General features: G+C 45.6%; 1 protein-coding gene across 1 annotated transcript in view; it reads right to left on the bottom strand.

The window, feature by feature from the left end:
- LOC122816162 (E3 ubiquitin-protein ligase RNF216-like) overlaps nt 1-27950 on the bottom strand; it is a gene marked incomplete at its 5' end in the record, with an annotated part of 305326 nt that overhangs the window by 229413 nt on the left and 47963 nt on the right. The window contains 1 exon segment of the mRNA XM_044088916.1: nt 18480-19262. Coding sequence (XP_043944851.1) covers nt 18480-19262 — 783 coding nt within the window.

The following is a 27950-nucleotide window of genomic DNA, read 5'->3' as shown; positions in this document are numbered from 1 at the left end:
AAAGCTGTGTCCCACAGTGCCATGGCTAATCTGCATACGAAGTATAAGTGTGTGCCCCCTTGCTTGTTTATATACCACATGACTGTGGTGTTGTCCGTCTTTATCAGTAGTTGTCCTGGATGAAGTAAGTCCTTGAAGGCTGTTAGGGCATTCTGAACAGCTAGCATCTCTTTCTGGCTGATATGTAGATGCATTTGATTTGGTGCCCATATGCCCTGAAAGCATCTTCCTGCCATTTGACCCCCCGGGCATAATCTGATGCGTCTGTTAAGGTTTGGCTGGCAGGGGGTAGATTGAAGGGCTATCCCATGTTTTGGTGACAGGCTTTTGCCCACCATAGAAACTCCTGTTGCAGGCAGGGGAATGAGAGGAAAGTACAGCTGTGTACCTACCATAAATGTAGATGTTAGAGTGTATTCTCTGTTGCAGTTATTACTCTTGGGTTATCTTGCTGGCAGGCAACCCGCAGTCGGCCCGAGTTCCAAAGTCTAGGTCCGGCGTCGGTTGCTGTAGCTTTTTCCCTGACGTCAGTGCGCCAGGGGGTATAAAAGATGCAAGCGACACCATTTTCTTCAGTTTTTCTTGCCCCAGATGTCAGGTGCCCCAAAAAGGAAAGGCTGGAAAAAAATTGTGTCAAAAAACATGTATGTACCAAAATAACATTTCCTTCATCTACAAGCAAATACATCACATAGGCTGTAGAGAGTTGAGAAATACAAAAAGGACCCAGCAATGAGAAAAGGGGATGGTGGGTGGGTAACCTGGACTGCAACAGTGAATACACTCGAACAATTACATTTATGGTAGGTACACAATTGTACTATGTTCATTGTGTTTCACTGTTGCAGTCATTACTCTTGGGTTGAATCCCAAAGCTGAGGTTGGGTGGCTGAGCCTAAATAGGATTAGCAGAGGCTACCAAGCCCTGCAGAACTGCAGTGGCAAAGCCTTCTCTGGATTTAGAGTACAGAGGTAAGTGGTAGTGCTTGGTGAAAGTGTGCACTGAACTCCAGGTTGCAGCTTCTAAAATGTCTTTGGTTGGTACTCCTCCTCTGAGAAAGGCTGCTGAAGTGGCTGGTGTTCTAGTAGAATGTGGCCTTATGCTCTTAGGCACTGATTTGCCATGTTGTGCATAGCAGAAGCGAATGCAGTGTCCTATCCATTTTGAAATTGTTTGCTTTGAGATGGGCTTTCCTTGTGGTTCTGCAGCATAAGCTACAAACAGTTGCTCAGTTTTTCTGAAAGCTTTTGTTTTGTCCAAGTAGAATCGTAGCTGTCTGTGTATATCTAAAGTGTGCAGAAGTCTCTCCCCTTTATTCTGGGGATTTGGATAGAAAGTTGGCAAATGAATGGTTTGGTTAAGAGCCACACTGGAAACCACCTTTGGCATAAATGTTGGATAAATGTTGGGTTCATCCTTAGAGAGACCCTGTCCTGATGAAAAATGATGAAAGGTTCCGCTGCCATTAATGCCTGTAACTCAGACTCTTCTTGCTGAAGTTATTGCTAAGAGCAGAGCAGTTTTCCATAAGAATTTTATATCAGCTGTGTTGGCTGGCTCAAAAGGAGGCAGTGTGAGCTTTTCTAATACAAAATTGAGGTCCCAAGTAGGTACTGGTGCTCTCCTTAAGTTTCTTGCCCCTCTGAGGTACTGCCTTAGCAGTGGATGTGAAAAAATAGAAGGTTCAGTATTGTAATGATCTGAAATGGCAGAGACATGGATTTTAATGGATGAAAAGGATAGGCCTTTGTCCAGCATCTCAGTTAGGTATTGTAAAATCTGAGGTATATTTGGAACAAGCGGTTCGAGTCCTTGTGCCTGGTTCCAACCACAGAATCTCTTCCATTTTTCTGCATAAGATTTCCTAGTGCTGGGCCTCCTGGCTTCTAAAATGACATCCATAACAGCTTTAGAGAGAGGTGTGGTCTGAGTGGCTAAATTATCTGCCATGCAGCCAGATTTAAGGTTCTGAGTTGACTGTGTAGAATCTGATTGTTTTGTTGAGTCAGAAGATGAGGAATTTGAGGTAAAGGCCAGGCTGGGCCTCGAGACAAGCTCTTTAGGATTGGGTACCAGTGCTGGCGTGGCCAGTCTAGGGCAATCAGGATCATTTTTGGCTTCTTTTGTCTGACTTTTAGGAGTACTCTGGGAAGAAGAGGCAGTGGAGGGAAGGCATAAACTGTCAGGGTGTTCCAGCTGAATGAAAGAGCATCCACTTTCCATGCTTGTGAGTGATAAGTTCTTGTGCAGAATTTCTGTAGTTGGCAGTTGTGAGGGGAGGCAAAAAGATCTATGTCCGGGCGTCCCCATTTCCTTGTTATCATGCTGAAGACCTGTGGATGTAGTTTCCATTCGTGCAGATCCATGAGATTTCTGCTTAGTTCGTCTGCCAGTGTATTTTTCTTTCCTGGCAGGAATTGTGCCTGCAGATGTACTTGATAGGTCAGTGCTGTGCTCCACAGAGTCATGGCTTGCCTGCAGAGGGGGTAGGAATGTGTGCCCCCTTGCTTGTTTATGTACCACATAACTGTGGTGTTGTCCATCTTTAATAATAGTTGTCCTAGATGTAGTAGATCCTTGAAGGCTGTCAGGGCATTCTGTACAGCTAGCATTTCTTTTTGATTGATGTGAAGATGCATTGTTCCTTGGGCCACGTGCCCTGAATACATTTTCCTGCCATATGTGCCCCCCAGGCATAATCCAATGCATCCATTGTTATTGCTGCCTGGCAGTGGGTAAGGTGAAGGGCTGTCCCTTGTTGAGATGACAGGCCCTGGACCACCATCGAAACTCCTGTTGTAGACAGGGAATTATAGTCACTATTGTTTCCAGGCTGTGGCAATGCAGAGTCCAAACACTTTTTAGATACCATTGTAGTTTCCTCATATGCAGTCTTGCATATGGAATTAGTAGAATGCAGGAAGCTATGAAGCCCAGGGCCTGCAGAATTATTCTTGCAGGGAGCTGGGTCTTTGTTGCCATCATTTGAAAGTAGTCATTTGCCTTTGTCTGGCGTGAGATAAGCCATCTGGGCAGTTGTATTTAAGCTTGCACCCAGGCATATTCTCTCTTGAGAGGGCACTAGGTTTTGATTTCTTTTCGTTTACTGTGTACACTAGGCAAATTAATAATCTTTTTACAAACGCCAGATGCTTTATGTCCTTGCTCTCTGCTTGAATAAGGCAGTCGTCCAAGTAGGGATATATCTGAATTCCTCTTTGTCTGCAAAATGCAATTACTGGTGCCAGGCATTTTGTGAAGACCCTGGGCTCAGTAGATAAGGCAAAGGGCAGTGCAGAGAATTGGTAATGCATTGAGACAGCTATGAATCTGAGGTATCTTCTGCAAGATTGTCTGATTGGGACATGCAGGTATGCCTTTTTGAGGTCTAAAGTAACTAGCCAAGCCTTCTTGCCCAGCATGGGTAGAAGTTGCTGCAGTGTTAACATTTTGAATTTTGGAACATCCAAGAAAGTATTTAGGATTGACAAGTCCAGTATTGGTCTCCAGGCTTTGTCCTTTCTGGGAACCAGGAAGAGTCTTGAGTAAAATCCTTGTCCCTGTTCTTGCTGGGGTACTCTTTGAATAGCTCCTATGTCCATGAGAGCACCAATTTCCTTTTGTGCCTCTGCCCATTGGTTTTGTGGCAGGTCCGGCATACCATTTGATTTTGGAAGAGTATGAAAGTGGAACATGTAACCCTGAGAAAATATATTCAGTACCCATTTGTCCTGGGTGATTATGTGCCAATTTTGTGCGAAAAGTGCTAGCTTCCCCCCTAGGGGTGCTGCCAAAAGGTAAGTGCTTGGCCTTTGTAGAGGAAAGTCATTGGGGCGGTTTCCTATAAGGTTGTGATTTGTTTTCTCCTCCTTTGGGGGCAGAAGCACCCTATGGTTTAGGTCTGTAGGAGCCTTGTGGCTGAGATCTGCCTCTTGGTCATCTGCCTCTTTGTGGCCTGTCTAACACCTGAAAGGACCAATTTTTTGAAGGCCAGTTTCTACTAAACCTAAGTGGTTGAACCTGTAAGAAATCCTTTACTGTTTGCATAAATTTTGCTTTATCCTCCATTTTCTTTAACACCTCTTCTGCCTTAACACCAAACAAAATATCATGCTGTAATGGAGCATCCAATAATTTTACTTTAACATGTTCAGGTAAACTTTGTTCTTTCAACCAAGCATGCCTTCGAATGACAGAGCCTGTAACTGCAGCTCTGCAAGAAGCCTCTAATGAATCAAAACCACATTGCAGAGTATACTTTCCCACTTGTTAAGCTGCATGCAATAATCCCTGCATTTCCTTATAGCCAGGATTCTCTGAATTTGTAAGCATTTTCTGCTTTAACAAAGACATGAGGTACTGCTGATATTAAAGCATGTGAAACTGGCAGTTTAAAGCCCTTACAGCTAAAGTAGCAGAAGTGTAAACTTTTTTCTCCATCTATCCAGAGCTCTAGAATCCCTATCAGAGGGAACAGGGTTTTTAGCAGTGGAAGCCTTAACCCCTTTGGGACCCTGAGAAATTGTTTCAGGGTCAGCAGCAGGGTTATTATAAAGAAATTTATGAGAATCAGGGACCCTGTAATACCCGTCTGGCTTGACTGGTGCAGGGGGTAAAGAATCAGGAGACAGACTGGATTCAGAGAAAACAATAAACTATATCAAGAACAGGGGGGATAACCAGGGGCCTGTGTTGAGGCAGTAAAAGAAAATCTCTTGGGCATTTTCTTGGATTCTGCATAATCCTGGCTCTCCCAGTGGAAATGTTCCCTCATGGTGTGCAGTTTCCCCAAAAGAGTAATCCTCAGGTGGAGAGGCTGAAGGTATAGATTTCTTCAGCATCAGAATCCTCATAGGAAGGAAGAGAATAGCCTTGATCTGAAGAGGAATCAGAGGAAATAGAAACCTGGTCAGAGGAATCATAGTCTGTGTCTTGCCTACGCCTTTTATATCAGGAGGGGGATGGGAACCCCTGATCAAAGTAATTAAGTCTTCGGCCATTTTAAGCATCTGTTTCTTTGGCATGGTTGACTGTCCAGGAGAATGTTGTACTTGTTTCTTTGTCTTTAATGGTGTCTTTGACTGTACTTTGGCTGCTGCAGAGGATTTAATAGTAAGCTGTGAAGGTCTGAAAACACCCTCAGAAGCAGATGCCTGCTCAGCGGCTCCGGACACATCTGAGGGAATATTTTCCGTAGGCCCAATACCTTGAGTATGTAGAGGCCTAGTTGTCTCCACGTGGAAGTCAGGTACGGCCTGTGGCTCTGAGGTAGCGGGTGTCAGCGGCTGCGAAAGCGCCTCACTGAGAACTGGCGACTGGCCTAGAAGAGGCTTCATCGATTTTGGACCTCTGATGCCTGTCTTCTTCATTGTCTGTGTTTTTTTATGAATTCCAGTCGTCAGTTGTTCCGATGGCATTATATAGTTAAACCTTCGGCCAAAGTAATATAATGCAAAATCAAACCGACGTTTAATAATGCATTTGTTGAATCTAGCACAAAACCAACAACTAGAAACATCGTGGTCAGGGCCTAGGCAAGGAATACAGTAAGAGTGAAAGTCCTTATGAGGTACTTGCTTCCCACAAGAAATACAATTGTTAACTTTTACTGACATCGGTCTGGAGCAAGAAAAAGTTTCCCCAACGGGGTACTTAGCTTTATTAAAGACTTCGGTTCTGCAACTCTATTTCGAAAATCTCAGGAGTCGGCCGACCGGCACTTGCAAACCGCTTCTGCTTCGGGCACCGCGTGGCAAGAAAGACTGAAGAAAATGGCGTCGCTTGCATCTTTTATACCCCTGACGCACTGACATCAGGGAAGAAGCGACAGCAACAGACGCCGGACCTAGACTTTGGAACTCGGGCCGAATGCGGGTTGCCTACCAGCAGGATAACCCAAGAGTACTGACTGCAACAGTGAAACATGATGAACATTCATGGTTTCCAGACTGTGTGAATGTTGACACCATAAACATTTTAGGAACCACTGAAGTTTCCTCTTATGCAGTTATGCATATGGAATTAGTAGGATGCAGGATGCCATGAAGCCCAGAGCCTGCAGAATTTGTCTTGCAGAAGATTGGGTTTTTGTTGCCATCAGTTTGAAGTAAGTAGTCAGTTGCCTTTGTTTGTCTGGCGTGAGGTAAGCCATCTGGGCAGTTGTATTTTAGCTTGCACCTAGGAATGTTATCTTTTGAGAGGGTACCAGTTGTGATTTCTTTTCGTTTACTGTGTACCCTAGACATGTTAGAAGCCTTTTCACAAACGCCAGGTTTCGTAGAAGAGTGTCCTTGTTCTCTACTTGAATGAGACAGTCGTCCAAGTAAGGATATATTTGAATACTTTTTTGTCTGCAAAATGCAATTATTGGTGCCAGGCACTTTGTGAAGACCGTGGGCGCAGTAGATAAGCCAAAGGGCAGTTGTACGAATTAGTAATGGATTAAGCCAGCCTTGAATATGACGTATCTTCTGCACGACTGTCTTATTGGGACATGCAGGTATGCCTCTTTTAGGTCTAAAGTCACCAGCCAAGCATTCTTGCCCATCATGGGCAGAAGCTGCTGCAAAGTGATCATTTTGAATTTTGGAATGTCCAGGTATGTGCTCAGAATCAATAAATCCAGTATTGGGCACCAGGCCTTGTCTTTTCTGGGTACCAAGAACAGTCTTGAATAAAACTGTTGTCCTTTTTCCTGTTCTGGTACTGTCTGAATCGCCCCCATATCCATGAGGGATGTAACCTGTTTCTGTGCCTCTAACAATTGATTTTTTGGCAGATCTGGCCAACCATTTGTCATTGGCAGTGCGTGGAAATGGAATCTGTATCCCTGTGATACGATGTTTAGTAGCCACTTGTCCTGGGTTATTAACTGCCAATTCTGAGCAAAAAGTGCTAATTTTCCCTCTATGGGTGCTGCCAAAAGATAAGTGCTTGGTGCAGGCAGAGGGAAGTCATTGGGATTGCTTTCTGTAGGTTTGCGCTTTATCTCCTCCAGATTTGGAGGTGGACGCGCCCCATTGCTTTGACCTGTAGGAGTCTTGAGCCTGGTACCTGGAACCCTTAGGTCATCTGGATTTGCCCCTTTGAGCTCTGTCTGACACAGGAAAGGACCGATTTTTTGTAGGCCAGTGTCTACTGAATCTTGGTGGCTGCACGTGTAAGAAATCTTTAACAGTTTGCATAGACTTAGCTTTGTCTTCCATTTTCTTTAAAACCTCTTCTGCCTTAATACCAAACAGAGAATCGTGCTGTAAAGGTGCATCTAGCAATTTAGCTTTAACATGATCAGGCAAATTTTGTTCCTTTAACCAGGTATGCCTCCTAATCACAGATCCAGTAACTGCGGCCCTGCAGGAGGCCTCTAAAGAAACAAAACCACATTGCAAAGTATGCTTTCTAACTTGTTCAGTTGCATGCAAATATTCCTGCAATTCTTTTATTTTCTGCACATTCTGAAATCATCATTTTCTGTTTCAGCAATCCCATAACATGTTGTTGGTACTTAAGCATAGGTAATTGACAGTTTAAGGCCCTGATTGCCAAGGTTGCAGATGTATAAACCTTTTTTCCCCCCATATGTCCAGTGCCCTTGAATCTCCGTCAGAGGGGGTAGGATTTTTTGCTGTTGAGGCCTTAACTCCCTTTGGACCCTGTGAAATAGTTTCAGGATCAACAGCAGGGTTTCTAAATAAGAACCGATGAGAGTCAGGGACCCTATATATCCGTCAGGCTTACTGCGAGCCGGAGGTAATGAGTCAGGGGTCAAGCTTGACTCCAAAAACACATCATCCACAATGTCTAAAACAGGGGGAATGGCTAAAGGTTTGTGCTGAGGGAGAAGGAAATCCCTGAGCCTCTTTTTTGATTCTGAGAAGTCTTGACTCTCCCAGTGAAAATGTTCCCTCAAAGTATGCAAGGTTTCTCCAAATGAATAATCCTCAGGAGGAGATGCAGAAGGAATAGACTCCTCGGCATCAGATTCCTCATAAGGAGGTATAGATAATTCCTTATCAGAAGAGGAATCAGAAGCAATAGAAACCTGATCTGAAGATTCATAATCAGTGTCTTGCCTAGGCCTCTTATCTGGAGGGGGATGGGTACCCCTGATCAAGGTAATAAGGTATTCAGCCATTTTGATCATCTGTTTCTTAGGCATAGAGGCCTGTGCACGTGGCTCATGCATTGGTTTTGTAGCTTTAGAAGTTGCTTTTGTCTTTGGTTTTGCAGCTGTCATTGGCTTGATGTACAAATGTTGAGGTCTGAATATACCATCAGAAGCCAGTGCCTGCTCAGCGGCTCCGGACCCATCCGAGGGAGATGCATCCATCAGCCAAACACCTTGAGTATCTTTTGAGTATCTTGTGGCATGCCGGACTCCACATGGGTGTCTGTAGAAGCCTGTGACTCAAAGGTAGCGGGTATCAGGGGCTGCAAAGGCGCCTCACTGAGTACCGGCAAACCGGCGACTGGCTTAGGAGAAGCTTCGTCTGTTTTGGATCTCAACTGCCTTTCTCTGTCCTTTTCTTTTCGTTTTTTTATGTACTCCGGTAGTCTGATTGCTATCCGATGACATTTCTGGGTAGTTAAATCTGTCTCCAAAATACTCTGATGCAAAAATATACCGATGCTTAATAGTGCGTCGGTTAAATCTAGCACAAAACCAACAGCCAGGCACGTTGTGATCAGGGCCTAGGCAAGGAATACAATATAAATGGAAATCCTTATGCGGTATTTGCTTCCCACAAGTAATACAATTATTAACTTTTTCTGACATCGGTAAAAAGCAAGAAAAAAGTTTCCCCAACGGAGTACTTAGCTTTAGTGAAGACTTTGGTTCTGAAACTCAAACATTTCAATAGTCGGCCGATGGGCACTTGCGAAATGCTTCTGCTTCGGGCACCGCTCGGCAAGAAAGACTAAAGAAAATGGCGTCGGCTGCATGTTTTATACCCCTGACTACCTGACGTCATGGAAGAGAAGATCCAAAACTTTGGAATCCAGGCCGACTGAGGGCAACCTGCTAGCAGATTACCCAAATATAATGACTGCAACAGTGAAACACGAAGTACAGTTTTGTACCTACCATAAATGTAGATGTTCGAGTGCTCATACAGCTGCAGTCATTACAGATGGGTTATCCTGCAGTCAGGCGGGTCCTTGGTCGGCCGAATTCCAAAGTCTAGGTCCGGCGTCGGTTGTCGTCGCTTCTTCCCTGACGTCAGTACGGCAGGGGTATAAAAGAGGCAGCCCACGCCATTTTCTTCAGTTTTTCTTGCCCCAGATGTCAGGTGCCCCCAGAAGGAAGGCAAAACATAGTATTATGCAAACATGCAATGTTGATAAATCAAAAAACAGTAGTTGCAAGCAAATACACCATAAAACAATACCCCAAAAAAGTGGTAATGCTTGGAGAAAGTGTGCACTGAACTCCAAAGTAGCTGCTTCCAAAATGTCTTTGGTAGGGACCCCCCTGAGGAAAGCTGCAGAGGTAGCTGTGGCCCTGGTGGAGTGGGATCTGATGTACACAGGCACAGATTTTCCATGAAATGAATAACAAAAGCGTATGCAGTGGGCTATCCATTTTGAAATTGTCTGTTTGGAAATTGCCTTTCCTTGAGCACCTGTAGCATAGGACACAAAGAGCTGGTCAGATTGCCTGAAGGACTTTGTTCTGTCCAAGTAATAACGAAGTTGTCTGTGAATGTCCAAGGAATGTAGTAGTCTCTCCTTTGTCCTGTGGATTTGGATAAAAGGTAGGTAAATGAATAGTCTGATTCAAAGCTACACTGGATACAACCTTTGGCATAAAGGTAGGGTTGGTTCGTAAGGAAACTCTGTCCTGATGGAAAATGATGAATGGTTGCACAGCCATGAGGGCCTGTAGCTCCGAAACCCTGCGTGCTGAGGTAATAGCCAGGAGGAAGGCTGTTTTCCATAACAAGTATTGTAGCTCTGTTGAAGACGCCGGCTCAAAGGGAGGCAGGGTCAGCTTTTCCAATACGAAGTTGAGATCCCAAGCTGGGACTGGTGGTTTCCGTGGGGGGTTTATATTTTTTGCCCCTCTGAGGAACTGCCTTAATAGAGGATGTGAGAATAAAGGAGGATCTGTATTGTATTGTGCAGAAATGGCTGAAGCGTGGATCTTGATGGAGGAGAAGGAAAGGCCACTGTTTAACATCTCAGCTAGGTACTGTAAAATTTGAGGTACATTTATTACCCAAGGATTCTGGCCCTTTTCTTGATTCCAGGAACAAAATAGTTTCCATCTGGTCGAGTAGGCTTTTCTAGTAGAGGGTCTTCTGGCCTCCAAGATGACATCCTGCACCTCCTTGGAGAGGAGAGTCTGTTGGGAAATTAAGGTATTCTCCATGCAGCTAGATTTAAGGTTTTGAGCTGGCTGTGAAGGGTTCTGTAGTTGTGCCAGGACAACAGAAGAGGGAGAAGAGGTAGGATCCATGGTGGTGAGTGTGGCAGGCTCTTTAGGAGAGTATACCAGTGCTGTCGTGGCCAGTCTGGAGCAATGAGAATCATTTGTGGCCTCTCTGCTCTGGCTTTTAATAGAACTTTGGTCAGTAGAGGAAGAGGCGGGACGGCATAGACTGTCAATGTTGTCCAATTGAAGGAGAGTGCGTCCACTTTCCAGGCCTGTGGATGACAGGTCCTTGAACAGAATTTTTTCAACTGGTAATTTCTGTGGGTAGCAAACAGATCCATGTCTGGCTGTCCCCATGCCTGAGTTATCTTTGAGAAGACTTGAGGATGCAACTTCCATTCGTGTGTGTCTGTCATGTTTCTGCTTAAGTTGTCTGCCAGTGTGTTTTCCTTCCCTGGCAGGAATTGTGCCTGTAGTTGAATTTGTAGTTCCAGAGCTGTGTTCCACAGGGCCATGGCTTGCCTGCACAGGGGGTATGAATGAGTTCCGCCCTGTTTATGTACCACATGACTGTGGTGCTGTCTGTCCTTATCAATAGCTGGCCTGGTTGCAGTAGGTCCTTGAAGGTCATAAGGGGCATTTTGCACGGCTAGCATCTCCTTTTGGTTGATGTGTAGGTGCTTCTCTTTTTGGGACCATCTTCCCTGAATGCACTGATCTGCCATGTGTGCTCCCCCAGGCGTAATCTAAGGCATCCGTTGTGATGATTTGAGTTGCTTGAGGTAAACAAAAAGGGAGACCTGTGTTTCTTTGGCATGCTTGAGCCCACCACAAAAATTCCTTTTGAAGGCATGGAATGAGTGGTATAATTGATTCCAAGCTGTGGCTGTGTTGAGACCATATGTTTTTTAGGTACCATTGCAGTTTCCTCATATGCAGCTTTGCACATGGTATCAGTAGGATGCAAGATGCCATGAATCCCAGAGCCTGCAGGACTTTCCTTGCAGTTAGTCTGGTTAAAGTTGCCATTTTGTTGAAGTAGTGAGACAGTTGCCCTTGTTTGTCTGGCGTGAGGTAGGCCATCTGGGTGGTTGTATTTAAGCTGGCACCCAGGAAAGTTATCTGTTGAGAAGGTATTAGTTTTGATTTCTTTTTGTTCACTGTGTATCCCAGGTAGTTTAACAGTTTTATTACAAACGCCAGATGCTGCAATAGAATGTCCTTGCTGTCCGCTTGGATCAGGAAGTCGTCCAGATATGGGTAGATTTGTATCCCTTGTTGTCTGCAGAAGGCAATTACTGATGCCAGGCATTTCGTAAACACTCTGGGCACAGTAGATAAGCCAAAGGGCAATGCAGAGAATTGGTAATGGGTTGAACCTGCAAGAAATTTGAGGTATCTTCTGCAATCTTGTCTGATAGGGACATGCAGGTATGCCTCCTTGAGGTCCAACGTTACCAGCCAAGACTCCTTGCCCAGCATAGGAAGAAGCTGCTGTAATGTGAGCATCTTGAATTTTGGTACCTGTAGATATGTGTTTAGGGTGGATAGGTCTAAGATGGGTCTCCAGTCTTTGTCTTTCCTTGGTACCAGAAATAGTCTGGAATAAAAACCTTGACCTTGTTCTTTTGCAGGTACTTCTTGAATTGCTTTCATATCCATGAGAGCGGAAATTTGTCTTTGTGCCTCTGCCCATTGATTTTGTGGCAGGTTTGGCAAGCCTCTCATTTTTGGAAGGGTGTGAAAATGGAACCTGTAGCCTCTGTCTATAATGTCTAGAATCCATTTGTCTTTTGTAACAATGTGCCAGTTTTTTGAAAATAATGCCAGTTTTCTGCACAAAGGTGCTGCCATTATAGCTTTGTTTGGCAGGCATAGGGGTAAGTCATTGTGTCTGTTTTCTAAATGACTGTGGCCTATCTTCTCCACCTCTTTGGGTTGGTGCTTGCCACTGTCTAGCTCTGTAAGATCCTTGAGGTTTGTCCTCTACCCCTTGGGCGTCTGTATCTGCCCCTGTAAGGTCTGTCCGTGGCTGGAAAGGACCAATTTTTTGAAGGCCAGTTTCTGCTGAAGCGTGGAGGTTGCACCTGCAAGAAATCTTTAACTGTTTGCATAGATTTCGCTTTTTCCCCCATTTTCTTTAGTACCACCTCAGGTTTAACACCGAACAATACATCTTTTTGAAGTGGTGCATCTAATAACTTTGCTTTGACATGATCTGGTAAGGATTGCTCCTTGAGCCAAGCATGTCTACGTATGACAGACCCTGTGACAGCAGCTCTACATGAGGCCTCTAAAGCATCAAAATCACACTGCACGGTACGTTTACCCACTTGCTCTGCTCCATGCAACAAATCCTGCAACTCTTTCAAATCTGGTTGTTCTGTTTGTGTCATTTTGCTTTTCAGCTGGGATAACAAAAACTGTTGGTATTTTAACATATGAAATTGACAGTTTAATGCCCTCATGGTTAAAGTGGCTGATGTATACACCTTTTTCCCCCACCTTTCTAATGCTCTGGAATCTCTCTCTGAAGGTAAAGGGCTTTTAGCAGTAGAGGCCTTTATCCCCTTGGGACCCTGTGAAACAGTTTCTGGGTCAGCAGTATGGCTTTTATAAAGGAACTGGTGAGAATCAGGAACCCGGTAATACCTGTCTGGTTTAACAGGGGCTGGAGGTAAAGAATCTGGATTAAGACTGGCTTCTGTATACACATCATCCAAAATATCTAAAACAGGAGGGATAGCCAGGGGCCTATGCTGGGGAAGCAGTAGAAATTCCCTGAGCCTTTTCTTGGAATCTGAGTAATCTTGGCCTTCCCAGTGGAAGTGCTCCCTCAATGTATGCAAGGTTTCCCCAAATGAGTAGTCCTCAGGGGGGGAGACTGAGGGAATAGACTCCTCAGCATCAGAGTCATCAAAAGGGGAATAGGCATAATCCTGGTCCTCAGAATGGTCCGAGGTAATAGAAGCCTGGTCCAATCTGGGCCTTTTGTCAGAGGGGGGTTGAGAACCCCTGATGAGAGTTATCAAATCCTCAGCCATTTTAAGCATCTGTTTTTTTAGGCATGGGGCCTTGAGAGGAGGTCTGAGGGCCTTGTTTTTTAGTTTTGATGGTAGCTTTAGATTTAGTGAAGGCTTTAATAGAGAAGGTGGAAGGCCTGAAGACGCCTTCAGAAATGGCAGGCCTCACTAAATTTTCGGTTTCCCCGCCAAGAGTGGCGTCGGTATCTGCAGAGGGAATGCAGACTGAGGAGCCTGCGACCTCGGGTACTGAAGACACCAGTAAAATAGTTTCATCGGTAGTCAGGGGCTGCATAGGCACCTCGCTGAGAACCGGAGAACTGGTAGTCGGCCTAAGCGTGGTCTCAGTACTCTGTGCGGGCCTCGGGTGGCGGTCCTTGTCTTTGCGTCTTTTTCCTAAAACTGGTGTCTGTGTATCCGACGACATGATATAATTAAATTTTTTGCCAAAATAATGAAGGGCTTAACTCCTGGCGCTTAATAGTGCGCTTGTTGAACCTAGCACAAAAACGGCAGGCCGAGACGTCGTGGTCTGGCCCTAAGCAAGGTATACAGAATGAGTCAAAATCCTTATGCGGTATTTGCTTCCCACAAGAAATGCAATTATTAACTTTGTCTGACATCGGACTGAGGCAAGAAAAGTTTTCCCAATGGGGTACTTAGCTTTAAAGAAGACTTCAGCTGAAATACTGTTTGTAAATCTCAGGAGCTGGCTGACCGGCACTTGCGAACTGCTTCTGCTTCGGGCACCGCGCGGCAAGAAAGACTGAAGAAAATGGCGTCGGCTGCCTCTTTTATACCCCTGCCGCACTGACGTCAGGGAAGAAGCGACAACCGACACTGGACCTAGACTTTGGAATTCGGCCGACCGAGGACCCGCCTGACGGCAGGATAACCCATCTGTAATGACTGCAGCTGTATGCACGATGAACATCATCTGGGTTCTGGTGGCTAGTTGAGAGAAGTAGCCTGTCAGATAGGCTTGTTTTTCTGGAGTAAGGAATGCCATCTGGGGAAGCTGTGTCCAGGCTTGCTCCCAGGAATACAATTTTTTGAGTGGGTACTAGTTTGGATTTCTTTTCATTTACAGTGTACCCCATGGAGGTCAGTAGGTGCTTTACAAAGGTCAGGTGCTGTATCAGCTTTTCCTGTTTGCCTGAATCAGGCAGTCATCTAAGTAGGGGTAAATTTGAATATTCCTTTGTCTGCAGAAAGCAATGGCTGGAGCCAGGCATTGTGAAAACTCCGGGAGCAGTGGATAAGCCAAAGGGAAGTGCAGAGAACTGAAAGTGCATAGATCATGCTCTGAAACATAGACATTTCCTACAGGAATCCCTGATTGGGATGTGTAGATAGGCCTCTTTTTGGTCTAGGGTGACTAACAGAGCATTCTTGGATAGCACAGGAAGAAGCTGCTGGAGGGTGAGCATTTTGAATTTTGGTATCACCAGGAAGGTGTTTAGAATTGAGAGAGGATTGGGAGCCAGGTGCCCTATTTTCTGGGTACCAGGAAAAGTTTGGAATAGAAACCTTGGCCTATCTGGTCTGCAGGAACAGGCTGTATTGCCTTCATGAAGAGCAAGGACTGGACTTGGTTTCGTGCCTCTGCCCACTGGTTTGGAGGAAGATCTGGAAACCCTTTTGGGGTAGGTAGAGTGTGGAAATAAAATCTATATCCCTGGGACACTATGTTGAGAAACCATCGGTCGGTGGTGATAGAGGCCCAGTTTTGGGCATGAGAGGAGAGATTTCCTCCTAGGGGCACAAGCAGGTGAGCAGAAGTAAGGGGGTGGAGGTGTAAAGTCATTGTGAGTTCTTTCCATAACGGGGTGGCTTAGCACTCCCTGTTTTTGAAGGGGAGGAATTCCATTGCTTAGATCTCTGCATTCCCTGGGTCTGCCTCCCCTAGGTCTTGTCTGAGCTGGTCTTGAGGGGGCCGGAAAGGACCAGTGCTTGGAGGGGAAATGCCTACTGAACCTCAGAGGCTAGACATGCAAGAAATCTTTAACTGTATGCATAGATTTAGCTTTTTCTTCCATCTTTTTTAAGACCTCTTTTGCCTTGGTACCAAACAAATTGTCTTTGTTCAATGGGGTGTCCAATAGTTTTGATTTGACATGGTCTGGCAAGGTCTGTTCCTTAAGCCAAGCAGGTCTTCTAAATATAGAACCTGTGACTGCTGCCCTGCCGGATGCTTCTAGGGCGTCAAAGCCACATTGCAAGGTAGGTCTAGTAACTTGGCTTGCAGAATGCATATGCTCCTGTAATTCTTTATTTTCTGCACAAGCCGGAAAGGATAGATATTTTTTGTTTAAGGAGTTCCATAGTATGTTGCTGGTATTTCAGCATGTGGAACTGACAATTTAGTGCTCTAATGGCAAGAGTTGCAGAGGTGTATACGTTTTTACCCCATCTGTCTAAAACTTGGGAATCCCTGTCCAAGTGGGTGGGATTCTTAGCTGTGGTTGCTTTTATTCCTTTATGCCCTTGGGAGATGACCTCTGGGTCAGCAGAAGGATTCTTGAAAAGAAATTTGTGAGAGTCAGGGACTCTTAATACCGGTCAGGCTTCCTGGGAGCATTAGGAAGGGTGTCAGGCGTTAAACTGGATTCCATAAAAACACCATCCACAACATCAGGGACAGGAGGAATGGCTAAAGGTCTGTGCTGTGGTAAATCTAAGAAATCCCAGAGTCTCTTTTTGGACTGAGGACAGTCCTTGACACTCCCATTGGAAATGCTCCCTTAAAGTATGTAGGGTTTCACCAAATGAAAAATCCTCTGGAGGAGAGGCAGAAGGAATGGTTTCCTCTGCATCTGAATCCTCATAAGCAGACAAGGGTTGCATGTCTTCATATTCATTGGACTCCTGGTCAGATAAAACTGCTGGGGACAACTCTACTTTGGAAGGGGTAGGCTGGCTTTCCCTAATAAGCAAGATAAAATCTTCCGTCATTTTAAGCATTTGAGAATGAGGCATGGAAGCAGGTGCTTGAGTATGGGTCGCTTTTTTAGGCGTAGCTTGTACCCTAGGCCTTAGAAACTCGGTAGTTTTAGAAAGAACTGAAGATGCGAAAGAAGTCGGTTTGTGAGTATCGGTAGTGCGAAGAGATTCCTTGGAAGCCGGTGCCTGCTCATCGGCTCAGGACCCATCCAAGGTAGAGACATCCACAGGATCCTTAGTCAAAGAACAGTCTCACGGCATACCGGACTCCGAACAGGTCTCTGTAGCGGCCTACGAATCTACAGAAGTAGGCATCAGGGGCTGTTGAAAGTACCTCACTGAGGACCGGTGAACTGGCGACTAGCTTAACGGAAGCGTCGTCAGCAGTTTTGGACCTGTGTGGTCTGTCTCTGTCTTTATCCTTACGTTTCTGCAGAAGATCGGTAGTCAGATGGCTTACCGAAGCCATTTCAGACTACGGAGATAGAGAGCAAAAATATTTAGCTACAATAAGGGCCCAACGACTTATAGTTCTGGCGTTGAACAAAGCACAAAACCGACAGTGAGGGGATGCTGTGGTCTGGGCCTAAAAAGTTGTTACATTAAGAATGGAAATCTCGGTGTGGTATTTGCTTTCCACAGGTGAGACAATTGTTAACTTTTTCTGACTTCGGTTAGAGCAAGAAAAAAGGATTCCCAAAGGGGTACTTAGCTTTAGAAGACTTCAACTTCAATTTGGAAACGAAAACTCAGGTAGCGGCCGACCAGCACTCGTACGAACTGCTTCTGCTTCGGGTTCCTCGGCAAGAAAGACTGATGTAATGGCGTCGGCTGCCTGACTTTATACCACTAACGACCTGACGTCAGTCCTGGAGCGACAGCAACCGACGCAGAAATACTACACCTCTGGTATTCAGGCCACCCCTCGTAGGATAACCCAGGATAACCCAAGTATGATGACTACAACAGTGAAACACGAAGAACATCTGGGTGAATGATGCAAAATGCATTCTGTTTCATACTCAGTATCCCCCAGTAGTCAGTGCTGCCTGCATCAATGCACCCACTAAAGAGTTTTAACTGCTAAAAAAAAAAGATATGACTAACAAGACTGGCATCCTCCAAAAGATAATTTTATTTCATCCGTTATTTTACCAAGCTATGAACGTGAAATACGCGGTCTGCAATTTCAGTCAACAATTAACACATCAGTTTGCCTTTTACCGTATACAGGAAAAAAGTACCACTCTGTGTGTGTGCATCTGAAACATGCAAACTGGGTTCAGCTAGTGGCCTCAGCATTGGAGAACCCAGGGGGGGGGGTGGGAATGAAGGTGCATAGTCTGCTTACCTCTTGGGGGGGTAAGCGAGCATTTCAGCGACTCGCAGGGAAGCGAGACTTCACTGGTGGAGACTGGGAAACCACTTCTCATGTTTCATGAAAAAGGGTACGCTGCTTGCTGGCAATGATCATTAAGGAAGAGAAGGACAACCAGCATGGACAGTCCACTGCACATTTCCAGTCTACTCCACCACCCTAGCAACGGCTGGGGAAGTGCACAGGATTTAAGCATAAACCCTTTGAACCACCTCAAATGTCTGTCTAAACAGTCTCTCTCAGTCGAACTTCACCAAGCCAATTGGGAATGTACTGGCCGATTGTCTGGCAAGTAGCTGATGTATCACAGGCGGGGCAGACAGAACTACTGTAAATGCCATTTACGATTTTAATAATACATACACACCACATCCAGCTGTCACTTTAATCACAAGAAACTGTGTATTAAAATACAGTAACACAAACTGAATAACGTGCAACTTTTCTTACTCAAATATTTAGGTGCATAATTAGGGTAACAGAAAAGGGGCTGTTGATTGGTTTGCATTCCCTTTACATTACTCTGCTCTACAGACAACGATACAAGGTGGTACTGAAAATTCTGTCAAGATAACCACATCAGGTAAAGTAGGTAAAAAGGACAGGACAGGTCACCAAAATACATTTTCCATTGATTTCAAAATGCATGATCTTGGGCGCAAACTAAAACCTCAAAACATTTGCACACAAATCATCAAAACAAAATAAAGGGCCCAGCCTTTTATCAAAGGGATACTACAGTTTACTATGCATACTTACAGTTTCTTTTAGAAGTGCATTAACAAGTTCTTGGTCTACAGCAGAAGCTCCTTCAATGGCATCTGCCTCTCCATCATCAGCTACCTCCTGTCCTGGAAAGGCTGGACCTGGTTGTTCATTATGCAATACATCCTGTCCTCTTGGCTGTTCTGGTGCATGTGCCATGGGAGGAAAGAAAGGCGGACCTGGTGAGCCATGTAACGGGCGTATTACTACAGGAGGAAACTCAGCTGGTCTAACTGCGTCAAGCTGTTCCGATTCAGCTTGCCTTCCCTGAGGTGCATAATGACCATTATCCAATAGTTCAAAATCATCATCACCTGCCACAGTATTTTCAGAGTGCTGTCTTTCCCAGTTAGCATCTGGAAGATTCGGTTCAAGTTCCCTTTCTAACCGATTTACAGTAGTTTCCCTAATCCTTTTTCTTTGGTGCAAATTGCCTTGCTCCACTTCCTCCAAGGTGATAACATCACACTCTTTCTTTGCATTTGGATGCAAAGAATGAAGCTTCTTTTCTTGCATGTGCTTTAGTTGTTCCTGTAATCCATGTGATGTACTAGGCAAAGGTGGGCTGAAGTCCCCATTCTCCTCTCTAGCTGGACCCTCATTTTTCTCAGTATTACTTCGTAATGTCCGTCGGTCAGAAAAATGCAAGTGATTTGCTACAGACTTGTTTATTGCTGCTGGGAAGTCTTCATGTCTTCCTTGGTCACTGGGTTTGGCACTTTTCCACAGAGCTGCAGGCCTGATGATACTTGGACGATTTGGTAGCTGCCTTGGAGGCTAACAAAAAATAATGTCAGTCTACAGGAAGACACAACAAACAAATGCTTTTTAGAAAAAAACTGCATGCAGCTACAAATTACTGTTACCTTTGTTCCTGTCTTAAAACAGGATTACCAAATGCTGCGTCATGCAGTGGTATGACATGATTAGATTTGTGTACTGCAGCTTGTAAAAGAATTGTGTTACACAGTCAGCTGTTTCCTGTTTTGTCATAGTTCAAATATTGATGACCATCTCAGAATTAACAACCAATGAAAAGAAAGAAAAAAAAATAAAAAAGAAAGACATGTTTTTTAATTCAAATACAGTCTCTTAATACAGACACTCAAAATGCTAACTATAAAGAAAACCCACAATTACGGTCATGACCACTGTTCATGTTGCAGCATATGGGAGGAGTTGTGCATACTTTTATTTCTTCTTTGAAAATATTAACTTTGTAAGAATCAGTTGCAATATTACAGATTAGCTACACGAATCTGATGAAGCAAATTTTGATTAAAAAAAATGTACACCAGAGTTTTATTTTTTAATTAATTAGTCACAGCTATAGTTCATGATGACTTCCTGGCAGTGTGAGAAATTTCATGCAGAAAATGCCTTTTAACTAGGGTGGAACTGTGCCCATCTTTGGTAACCAGGGGGGGCTAAAAGTAGCAGGGCAATAACAGCTTAGCACTTGGAGATTTTCAGGCTTGTTGGCTCCTTCTCCTAACCCATTCAGGCTGTTTGGCTTCTTCCCCTAAGCCTATCACAAACCCTCCTTACAGTTCTTTGCAATGGTGTGAACACACACCTGCCTAAAAGAAAAGGTCACTTCCTCAGTAAGAAAGACATGTACAGAGTTAAACCACCAAGATAAACATTTACCAGGCCAGGCATAGAAGTCCTGCAAGTGCTGGCGGGCCTATGCACCACAGGGCTGGAGAAGGATGGTTGGGCAAGAATGCCTCATCAATGATGGATTTACTCCTTACAGGTCTGGCATTATGACAACTACAGAATTATCACATCTGCTAAGTGATTCACATTAAACAAATAGAAGAGTCCCTAGAATTCCTTCTTGGGCATTCCCAGTTACTGCAACATGCCTTAGGCAATGACAGTCCCAAAGAATGACTGTTCTACAAGTGATGTCAAGCTTATAGTGACTGAGAATACATGATGTTAAGTTGTCAATCTCGCCTTCATTCTTGCTTGATGGGTTCGGAGCCGATCCTCGGCTCCGACTCGGCACTTTGCTAAGCTCGAGAGTCACTTTTACCAGCTCGAGGCAGCCCCATATCCCATGATGCAAGGCGGTAAGTACCCAGATCTCGTTTGCCGCTTCGCTGATGAGGTCCTCCTTTTACCAGCTCCTGTTAAGTGTTTAAATTTAAACTGCTTTTAGCCCCTTTTCACTTTTAAACTAGTTTTTTTCTTAGAAATCTTTCAGTTTTAGTTAATTGTAACCCCCTTTTTGACTAAAATTATCCTTCCTCCTTAATTTTTTTTAGTCAGGCCTACCTTCCCCTCCCACCCCCCCCCCCCTGTCAGGGTGTGTGTATGTGAGGTTTTTACTATTTACTCCTTAATTTCAATTGTTTGTTTGGGACTGTGTGTGTTCTGTTAGTGTCCACTATGTCCAAAGAGCAGAGGGTCTCAGGCTTTAAGAAGTCTGACTCGTGCTGTCAGAAGATGTCTCTGACAGACGGTCACACTTCTTGTTTATACTGCCTGGGACCTCTCCACCTGCAGGACTCCTGTGCAATATGTCATTCTTTTAGCCAGAGAGTCCTGCAGGAAAGGAGAAACAAACTTATTTTAAGGGGACTCCTTAAACCGGAGGGCTCCCCGGCCAAATCGGCTTCGGGAAAGCCTTCCAAGTCTAAGGCCCAGGCTTCTGTTCCAAAGCTGGCCTTGGCTCCGACTATGTCGGAGTCGAGATTGCTCCGCTGGAGCCGATCCAACCTTGGTAAACCTCGGCACCGATGGCTATCGGTGCCGATACTTTGGTCACTTTGGTGTCGGTTCCGGTACTGGCTCCGACCACCATGTGGCAGGCTGTCGGCGCCGACCGGCCCCGACACCGCTATTTCGATGCCTGCATCGGCTCCGGCCGGAGCCGATGCATCTAGATCTTCTATCGGAGCTGAAAAGTTATCGGCTCCGACTGGATCAGTGGGTTTGTCGGCTCCGATGGTTCCTTCGAGGAAGAGGTCCAGGTCCCCCTCTTTGGAACCGATTCTGTCGGCTCCGGCCTCACCTCTTCTTTCGGAACGGAGCCATCGGAGCCGATCATCTAGGTCGTCCAGGTTATCTGACCATGATTTAGAGAGGGTGGTAAGCAGATTATTAAAATCACAGGCACTTGCCCAGATGCTTCATAGTCCATCTCAACAGACGACTATTAGTCCACACCCCCTTCAAGTTCCTCCTTCAACTCTACCACAGAGTTTGGAGCTGGAGTCTATGGGAATAGTTACGGCTATAGCTGAAGGGCAGATACCCCCTCCTTCTGCACCTTCAGCATCTACTCTTATCTCCTCCTCGAGACCTTCCTTGGAGGGATTCGGTGGTCGGGCTTCCCTGGTCTCCTCCGAGGGGGTGAGTGCCATCGGACCCTTGTCCGACCCCGCTCTTCCCCTTGGAGCTTCGGCCTTGGTGAGCTCGGCTCCGACATCTGCTTCGGAGCCTTCCCTTTCGGTGGGCCCGGGGGTCCCAGTTTCTGCGGAACGGGTTCTCTCGGATCTCCCTGGAAGGGGGGCCTTCGAGGTGATGAAGAGTGTGCTGGCCACTGGGCTCAGTCAGCAGTCTATTCCCTTAGCTCCTCCCTCTACAGTGCCTGTTGATATCTCTTCCATCTCTCTTGCTCCCGGACCTAGAGATCCACCGCCTCAGGTTTCCCCACTGGGAAGAACCCCCTCTTCCGAGGATTCTCCTGACCAGTCAGGAGATCCTCCGAGCAAGAGGACTTGTAAGAGGAAACACCTGGACTCACCTGAGTCTACCACTTCAGATACCGACTTAGATGAGTCGGAGGGATCCCCAAGATCCCCCTCTGAGGATGTCTCCTTTTCAGACATCCTAGAACTCCTAAAACAGAGGGGAAACTGGCCCTCCATAAATCCCTCCGAGGATGAGTCGGTATACCTAGAGGCGTTTGGATCTCGACCCTCCACCTCCTGGGTGTCTCCACCTTTCGACCCCCTTATGCAGGTTATTGCTCGAAAGGCTTGGGCTGCTCCTGATTCTGTAGAGCCACTTCCTAGGAGGCTGTCTAAATTTATTACAGCCCCATCTGGTAAGCAATTCCTTACAAAAGGTGTCCCTGTTGATGCCATGGTGGTGGCGGCCGCCACTAAGAAGGAACTTGCAGATCCTTCCGTACCAGTCCATCCTCCTAATAGGGATTCTAGGACCATGGATAGGTATGGTAAGCGGATGTTCTCCTCAGCGACCTTTGCCATGCGTTCACTGAACTATTTATGTCACTTCACCAGACTCCAAAGGGACATCCTTAAGGAACTAGGTGAAGTAGTGCAGGATCCTACGGCTGCAGGGGCTCAAGAAAAGACTGCTTCTCAGCTAGGAATCCTTAATTCTATAGCTAACTCCCCCATGCGACTGATCTCGTATGCAGCAGATGGAGCGAGTAGAGCCGCGGGTACAGGAGTGGCTCTTAGATGTCAATCCTGGATGCGGCTCTGTAATTTTGCAGATCCCTTTAAGGCGTCCTTCACCAATTCTCCCTTTGATGGGTCAGCATTGTTTGGCCCTCAAGTGAAGGATACATTGACCAGGTGTGAGCAGGACGGCAAGACTCTTTCTGCCGTAGGGGTCCGTTTTTCTACCCCCTCTAGACCTTACCCCAAAGGTCAGAAGGGCGGAAAAATGTGGTTCCGTAAATCCCAGGGAGTCATGCCAGACACACGTGGTCAGTTTACCCCTAGAGGCAGAGGGGGTAATAATAACAGACGCCGCCCTAGAGGCAGAGGGGTTCCACAAAACCAGGAAAGCAGAGAGCCTCTCTCTGACAAGCCCTTCCAGCATCCCTGAGATGCTGCCCGACTGTCCATCCTTGGAGGCAGTCGGGGGAAGACTATCGCTGTACCCAGAAGCCTGGCGTTCCCTCTCTCAAGACAGATGAGTACAGTCGATCATATCAGAGGGTTACAAGATTCCTTTCGAGGAAAGTCCTTTCACTCACAAAAATTCCCTTCCAGATGTGCCACCCGGTCTAAGGGAAATTGCAAAGTTAGAAGTTTCAAAGCTTCTACAAAAAAGGGCCATTCAGCCAGTTACAACAGACCATTCAGAGCCCGGAATCTACTCAAGATTCTTTTTGGTCCCCAAAAAGACGGGAGACTGGAGACCAATATTGATCTCAGCAGACTCAACAGGTCTGTGAGGAAGACAAGATTTCAATGGTCACACTTCAATCAATTTTGCCCTTCCTAGAAAAGGACAACTGGATGTGCTCAATAGACCTTCAGGACGCGTACTATCACATAAAAATTCACAGACACTCCAGACGGTTTCTCCGCTTTCGGCTGGGGTCCAGTCATTTTCAATTCAGAGCCCTGCCCTTTGGTCTCACTACAGCCCCCAAAGTGTTCACCAAATGTATGGCAGTGGTCACGGCTCACCTGAGACGTCAAGGATTCCAGGTGTTTCCGTATCTCGACGACTGGCTCCTTTCAGCCACCACCAGGCATCACCTTCTTCAAGCCAGGGATTATACCCTAAATCTATGCACTCAATTAGGAATTTCGATCAACTACGAAAAATCCTCCTTATTGCCCTGCCAATCTATTACTTTCATAGGCGCAAACTTAAACACTGTTCGGATGTCAGCAACCCTCACGGACCAAAGAATCTCAGGCCATTACCCATCTTCCACTGGCCCGCTTCTATATGCGTCTTCTTCAATGGATGTTGTTCACCCAGTGGTCTTACCAACAACTTCCCATGCGTCACCAAATCCTGGTGACACAAATTTGCAAGAATCATCTATCATGGTGGATTTCTTCTCCCCAGATTCATCAAGCAGACCCTTTGTATCCCCGGCCCCGGTAGCCACAGTCACTACGGACGCCTGCCTGATCGGGTGGGGGGGTCATTATCAGGGCAGGATGGTTCATGGGACGTGGCAACCGTTCGAATACCACCTGCACATAAATGTCCTAGAGATGACAGCAGTGCTTTTAATGTTGCAAGCCCTCAACGACTTTCTTCCCTTGGGAACAATTGCAATTTACACAGACAACATGTCTGTAGTATGGTATATCAACAAACAGGGTGGAACCAAGTCCTACCCCTTGTGTCGAGAAGCTCTCAGACTTTGGCAATGGGCGATCTCCTCTCATCGGTTTCTGGTAGCAACGCATATCCCTGGGAAAACCAACATTCTAGCGGACAGATTGAGCAGAGCTATTCTCATGCCTCACGAGTGGTCTCTCAAACAATCTATAGTGGAGAAGATTTTTCTAGAATGGGGCCGCCCATGTTGCGATCTTTTTGCTACTCCCCAAAACAGCAAATGCCCAGACTTCTTTTCTCTCTTCCCACTACCAGGCCATCCCCCCAGAGACGCTCTAACCCAGGATTGGCCCCAGGGACTTCTTTATGCCTTTCCTCCCTTTCCATTGATTCCACAAGTACTCCAGAAAGCCACCGTTTTGAGAGCCAAAATGATTCTCATTGCTCCCTATTGGCCTCGACAAATTTGGTTTCCGTTCCTCCATCGTCACCTGTTGGTGCAGCCCTGGCATCTGGACCCAGTGCCAGACCTTCTGATTCACCAATTGGGTCAGCTGCAATCGGTCTATTCCTTCTCTCAACCTCACAGCTTGGTTGCTCCACTTCCTTCCTTAGCCAGGCTTCCTATGATCTCTAATCCTGTTAGGGATATCACAGTGGCTTCCCTTAAATCCTCTACTAGAAGGATTTATACCAGCAAGTGGAAACGTTTCTCTTGTTGGGCAAAAGCTAATAATATAGATCCTTTTACTGCCCCTGTTCAAGCAGTTTTGGATTTCTTAGCGGAAATCTTCCACTCGGGCTCTTCATCTTCCACGGTCAAAGTTCAGTTGGCTGCTATCTCGAATTTCCATGTCGTGTTTGCAGATCACAACATTATGTCACACAGGCTTTGTAGAGCCTTTCTAAAAGGAATTTTTCTCCTGAAACCTCCAGTCAGGAGTCCTCCTCCTCAATGGGACCTAAATCTAGTGCTGACATCCTTAATTCTTCCTCCCTTCGAGCCAGCTGTTTCATGTTCCCTGAAATTTCTTTCATGGAAAACGCTCTTCCTTGTTGCTATTACCTCGGCAAGGAGAGTGTCAGAACTTCATGCTCTCTCTGTTCGTCCCCCTTATTTGGTCTTCTACAAAGACAGGGTATCCTTGAGAACTAATCCAACCTTTTTGCCCAAGGTGGCCTCGAAAAATAATTTGAACCAATCTATTGACCTCCCGGTATTTTTCCCTAATTACTCAAACAGATCGGAACAAAATTACATTATCTTGATGTTCACCACCAACTCAGATATTATTTGGACAGAACAAAACAATTCAGGAAATCCGATCAGCTCTTTCTTTCTTATGCTGAAAACAAGAAAGGCCTCCCTGTCTCCAAAGTGACCTTATCTAGATGGCTTTCTTCTACCATCTCTGAAATCTATCAGCTCAGGGGAAAACAGCTGTGCTCAAAACCTAAAGCGCATTCAACCAGAAGCTTAGCCACTTCTACAGCTTTTCAGGCTAGACTTCCTTTAGACACTATTTGTGCAGCAGCCACTTGAGCCACTCCTCATACCTTTGTTTCTCATTACAAATTGGATTTGGCCTCCAGGGATAGAGCCAGTTTTGGCTCTACAGTTCTCAAGAGTCTGTTCCATTGAGCCACCCAGGATAGAGGTGCTAGGGACGTGGTCCCATCAAGCAAGAATGAAGGCGAGATTGACAACTTAACATTGAGAAGTTATGTACCTACCATAACGTTCCATGTTAGTTGTCTTCTCTCGCCTTCTTTCTTGCGACCCTCCCTCCTGCCCCCTGGCCTGGACAGACCTTTTTCTCCCTTTATGGAAGAATGCTTCTTAAGGCCAGCTAGTTCTAGTCTACCTTATAGCCCATCCTTTAGGCTTTTTGCCTTTCTTCCTTCTGGGAAGTTTTTTGTGCTAGGTGTTATTGCCTATAGGTACTAAACGAGATCTGGGTACTTACCGCCTTGCATCATGGGATATGGGGCTGCCTCGAGCTGGTAAAAGTGACTCTCGAGCTTAGCAAAGTGCCGAGTCGGAGCCGAGGATCGGCTCCGAACCCATCAAGCAAGAAAGAAGGCGAGAGAAGACAACTAACATGGAAAGTTATGGTAGGAACATAACTTCTCATTCAGTGTTGATCAGCTAGCTGCTGTCCAAATACTGTCTGTTGCAACGTACTGCAGGAAGCCCAAAGAAACAGCCATGGTCTTGCTGAAATGAGGCAGCAGGAATCTACTATCCTTCAGGTAGTTACCTCTAATTTAATCGGTCAGTCATTTGGAAAATGCATCTTTAGACACTTACTACTTTTCTTTGAGATACACAGGATGTAAGCACCTGGCTATTCTTCCTGAACAGATTCATATTGTTCAAGCAGAAGTATAACTTGTCTGAGGACCATCCATGTGGTGCAGAATGTATTCAACTTTCCTGGCATATGTGAAAAAATAGAAGTTATGTTCTTACCATAACGTTCCATGTTAGTTGTCTTCTTCTCGCCTTCTTTCTTGCTGGATGGGTTCGGAGCCGACCCTCACTGCCACTCTAAAAGCTCGAGAGTTGGATCCACCGGCTCGAGGCTCCCATTATATCCCACAATGCTAGGCGGTATTACCTCAGATCTCGTTTGTAAGCTAGGCCCAGCCAATAATAAAAACCAGAACTACTGGAAATGGGAGAACCCACCTCTATAAAAAGGAAGGGAAGAAGGTGACCTGAAGCCTGATCAAGGAATATATGCACAGCAGAGCATATACCTATAGCAATAGAGGTGGTAGAAAGAGAGGTCACAATCAAACTCCTCTAGGTCTGTCCAGGCTAGGGGAAAGGAGGGTGGGACTCAAGAAGGCGAGAAGAAGACAACTAACATGGAACGTTATGGTAAGAACATAACTTCTATATGTTAAGTTGTCTATCTCGCCTTCATTCTTGCTGGATGGGACCGCGTCCCTAGCACCTTGTCCCGGGTGGCCTATCGGAACAGACTCTTGAGAACAGTGGAACCAAAGTTAGCTCTATGTCTAGAAGCTAAATCCAACTTATAATGAGAAATGAAAGTGTGAGGAGTAGCCCAAGTAGCCGCTGCACAAATGGTGTCAATAGGCAGCCTGTCTTGGAAGGCTATAGAAGTAGCCAAAGCTCTGGTGGAGAGGGCCTTAGGTTTGTTAGGCAGCTTTTGGTGTCTAATTTCATAAACAAAGGAAATCAGAGATGTTAGCCATCTGGAGAGTGATACCTTCGAAACTGAAAGTCCCTTTCTGCCTTCTGCATAAAAGACAAACAACTGGTCAGTTTTTCTGATCTGTTTGGTCCTATCCAAATAATACCTTAACTGACGAACATCTAGCCAATGCAATTTTTGTTCAGACCTGTTAGAAAAGTTAGGAAAAAACACAGGGAGGTCAATGCTTTGATTTAGGTTAGACGCAGAGGCTACT

The sequence above is a fragment of the Protopterus annectens genome, chromosome 12.part0 (genome assembly GCF_019279795.1).
Source record: "Protopterus annectens isolate FY-2018-M chromosome 12.part0, PAN1.0, whole genome shotgun sequence".
NCBI classification, from domain to species: domain Eukaryota; kingdom Metazoa; phylum Chordata; order Ceratodontiformes; family Protopteridae; genus Protopterus; species Protopterus annectens.
This window is presented reverse-complemented; position numbering and strand designations above follow the sequence as displayed.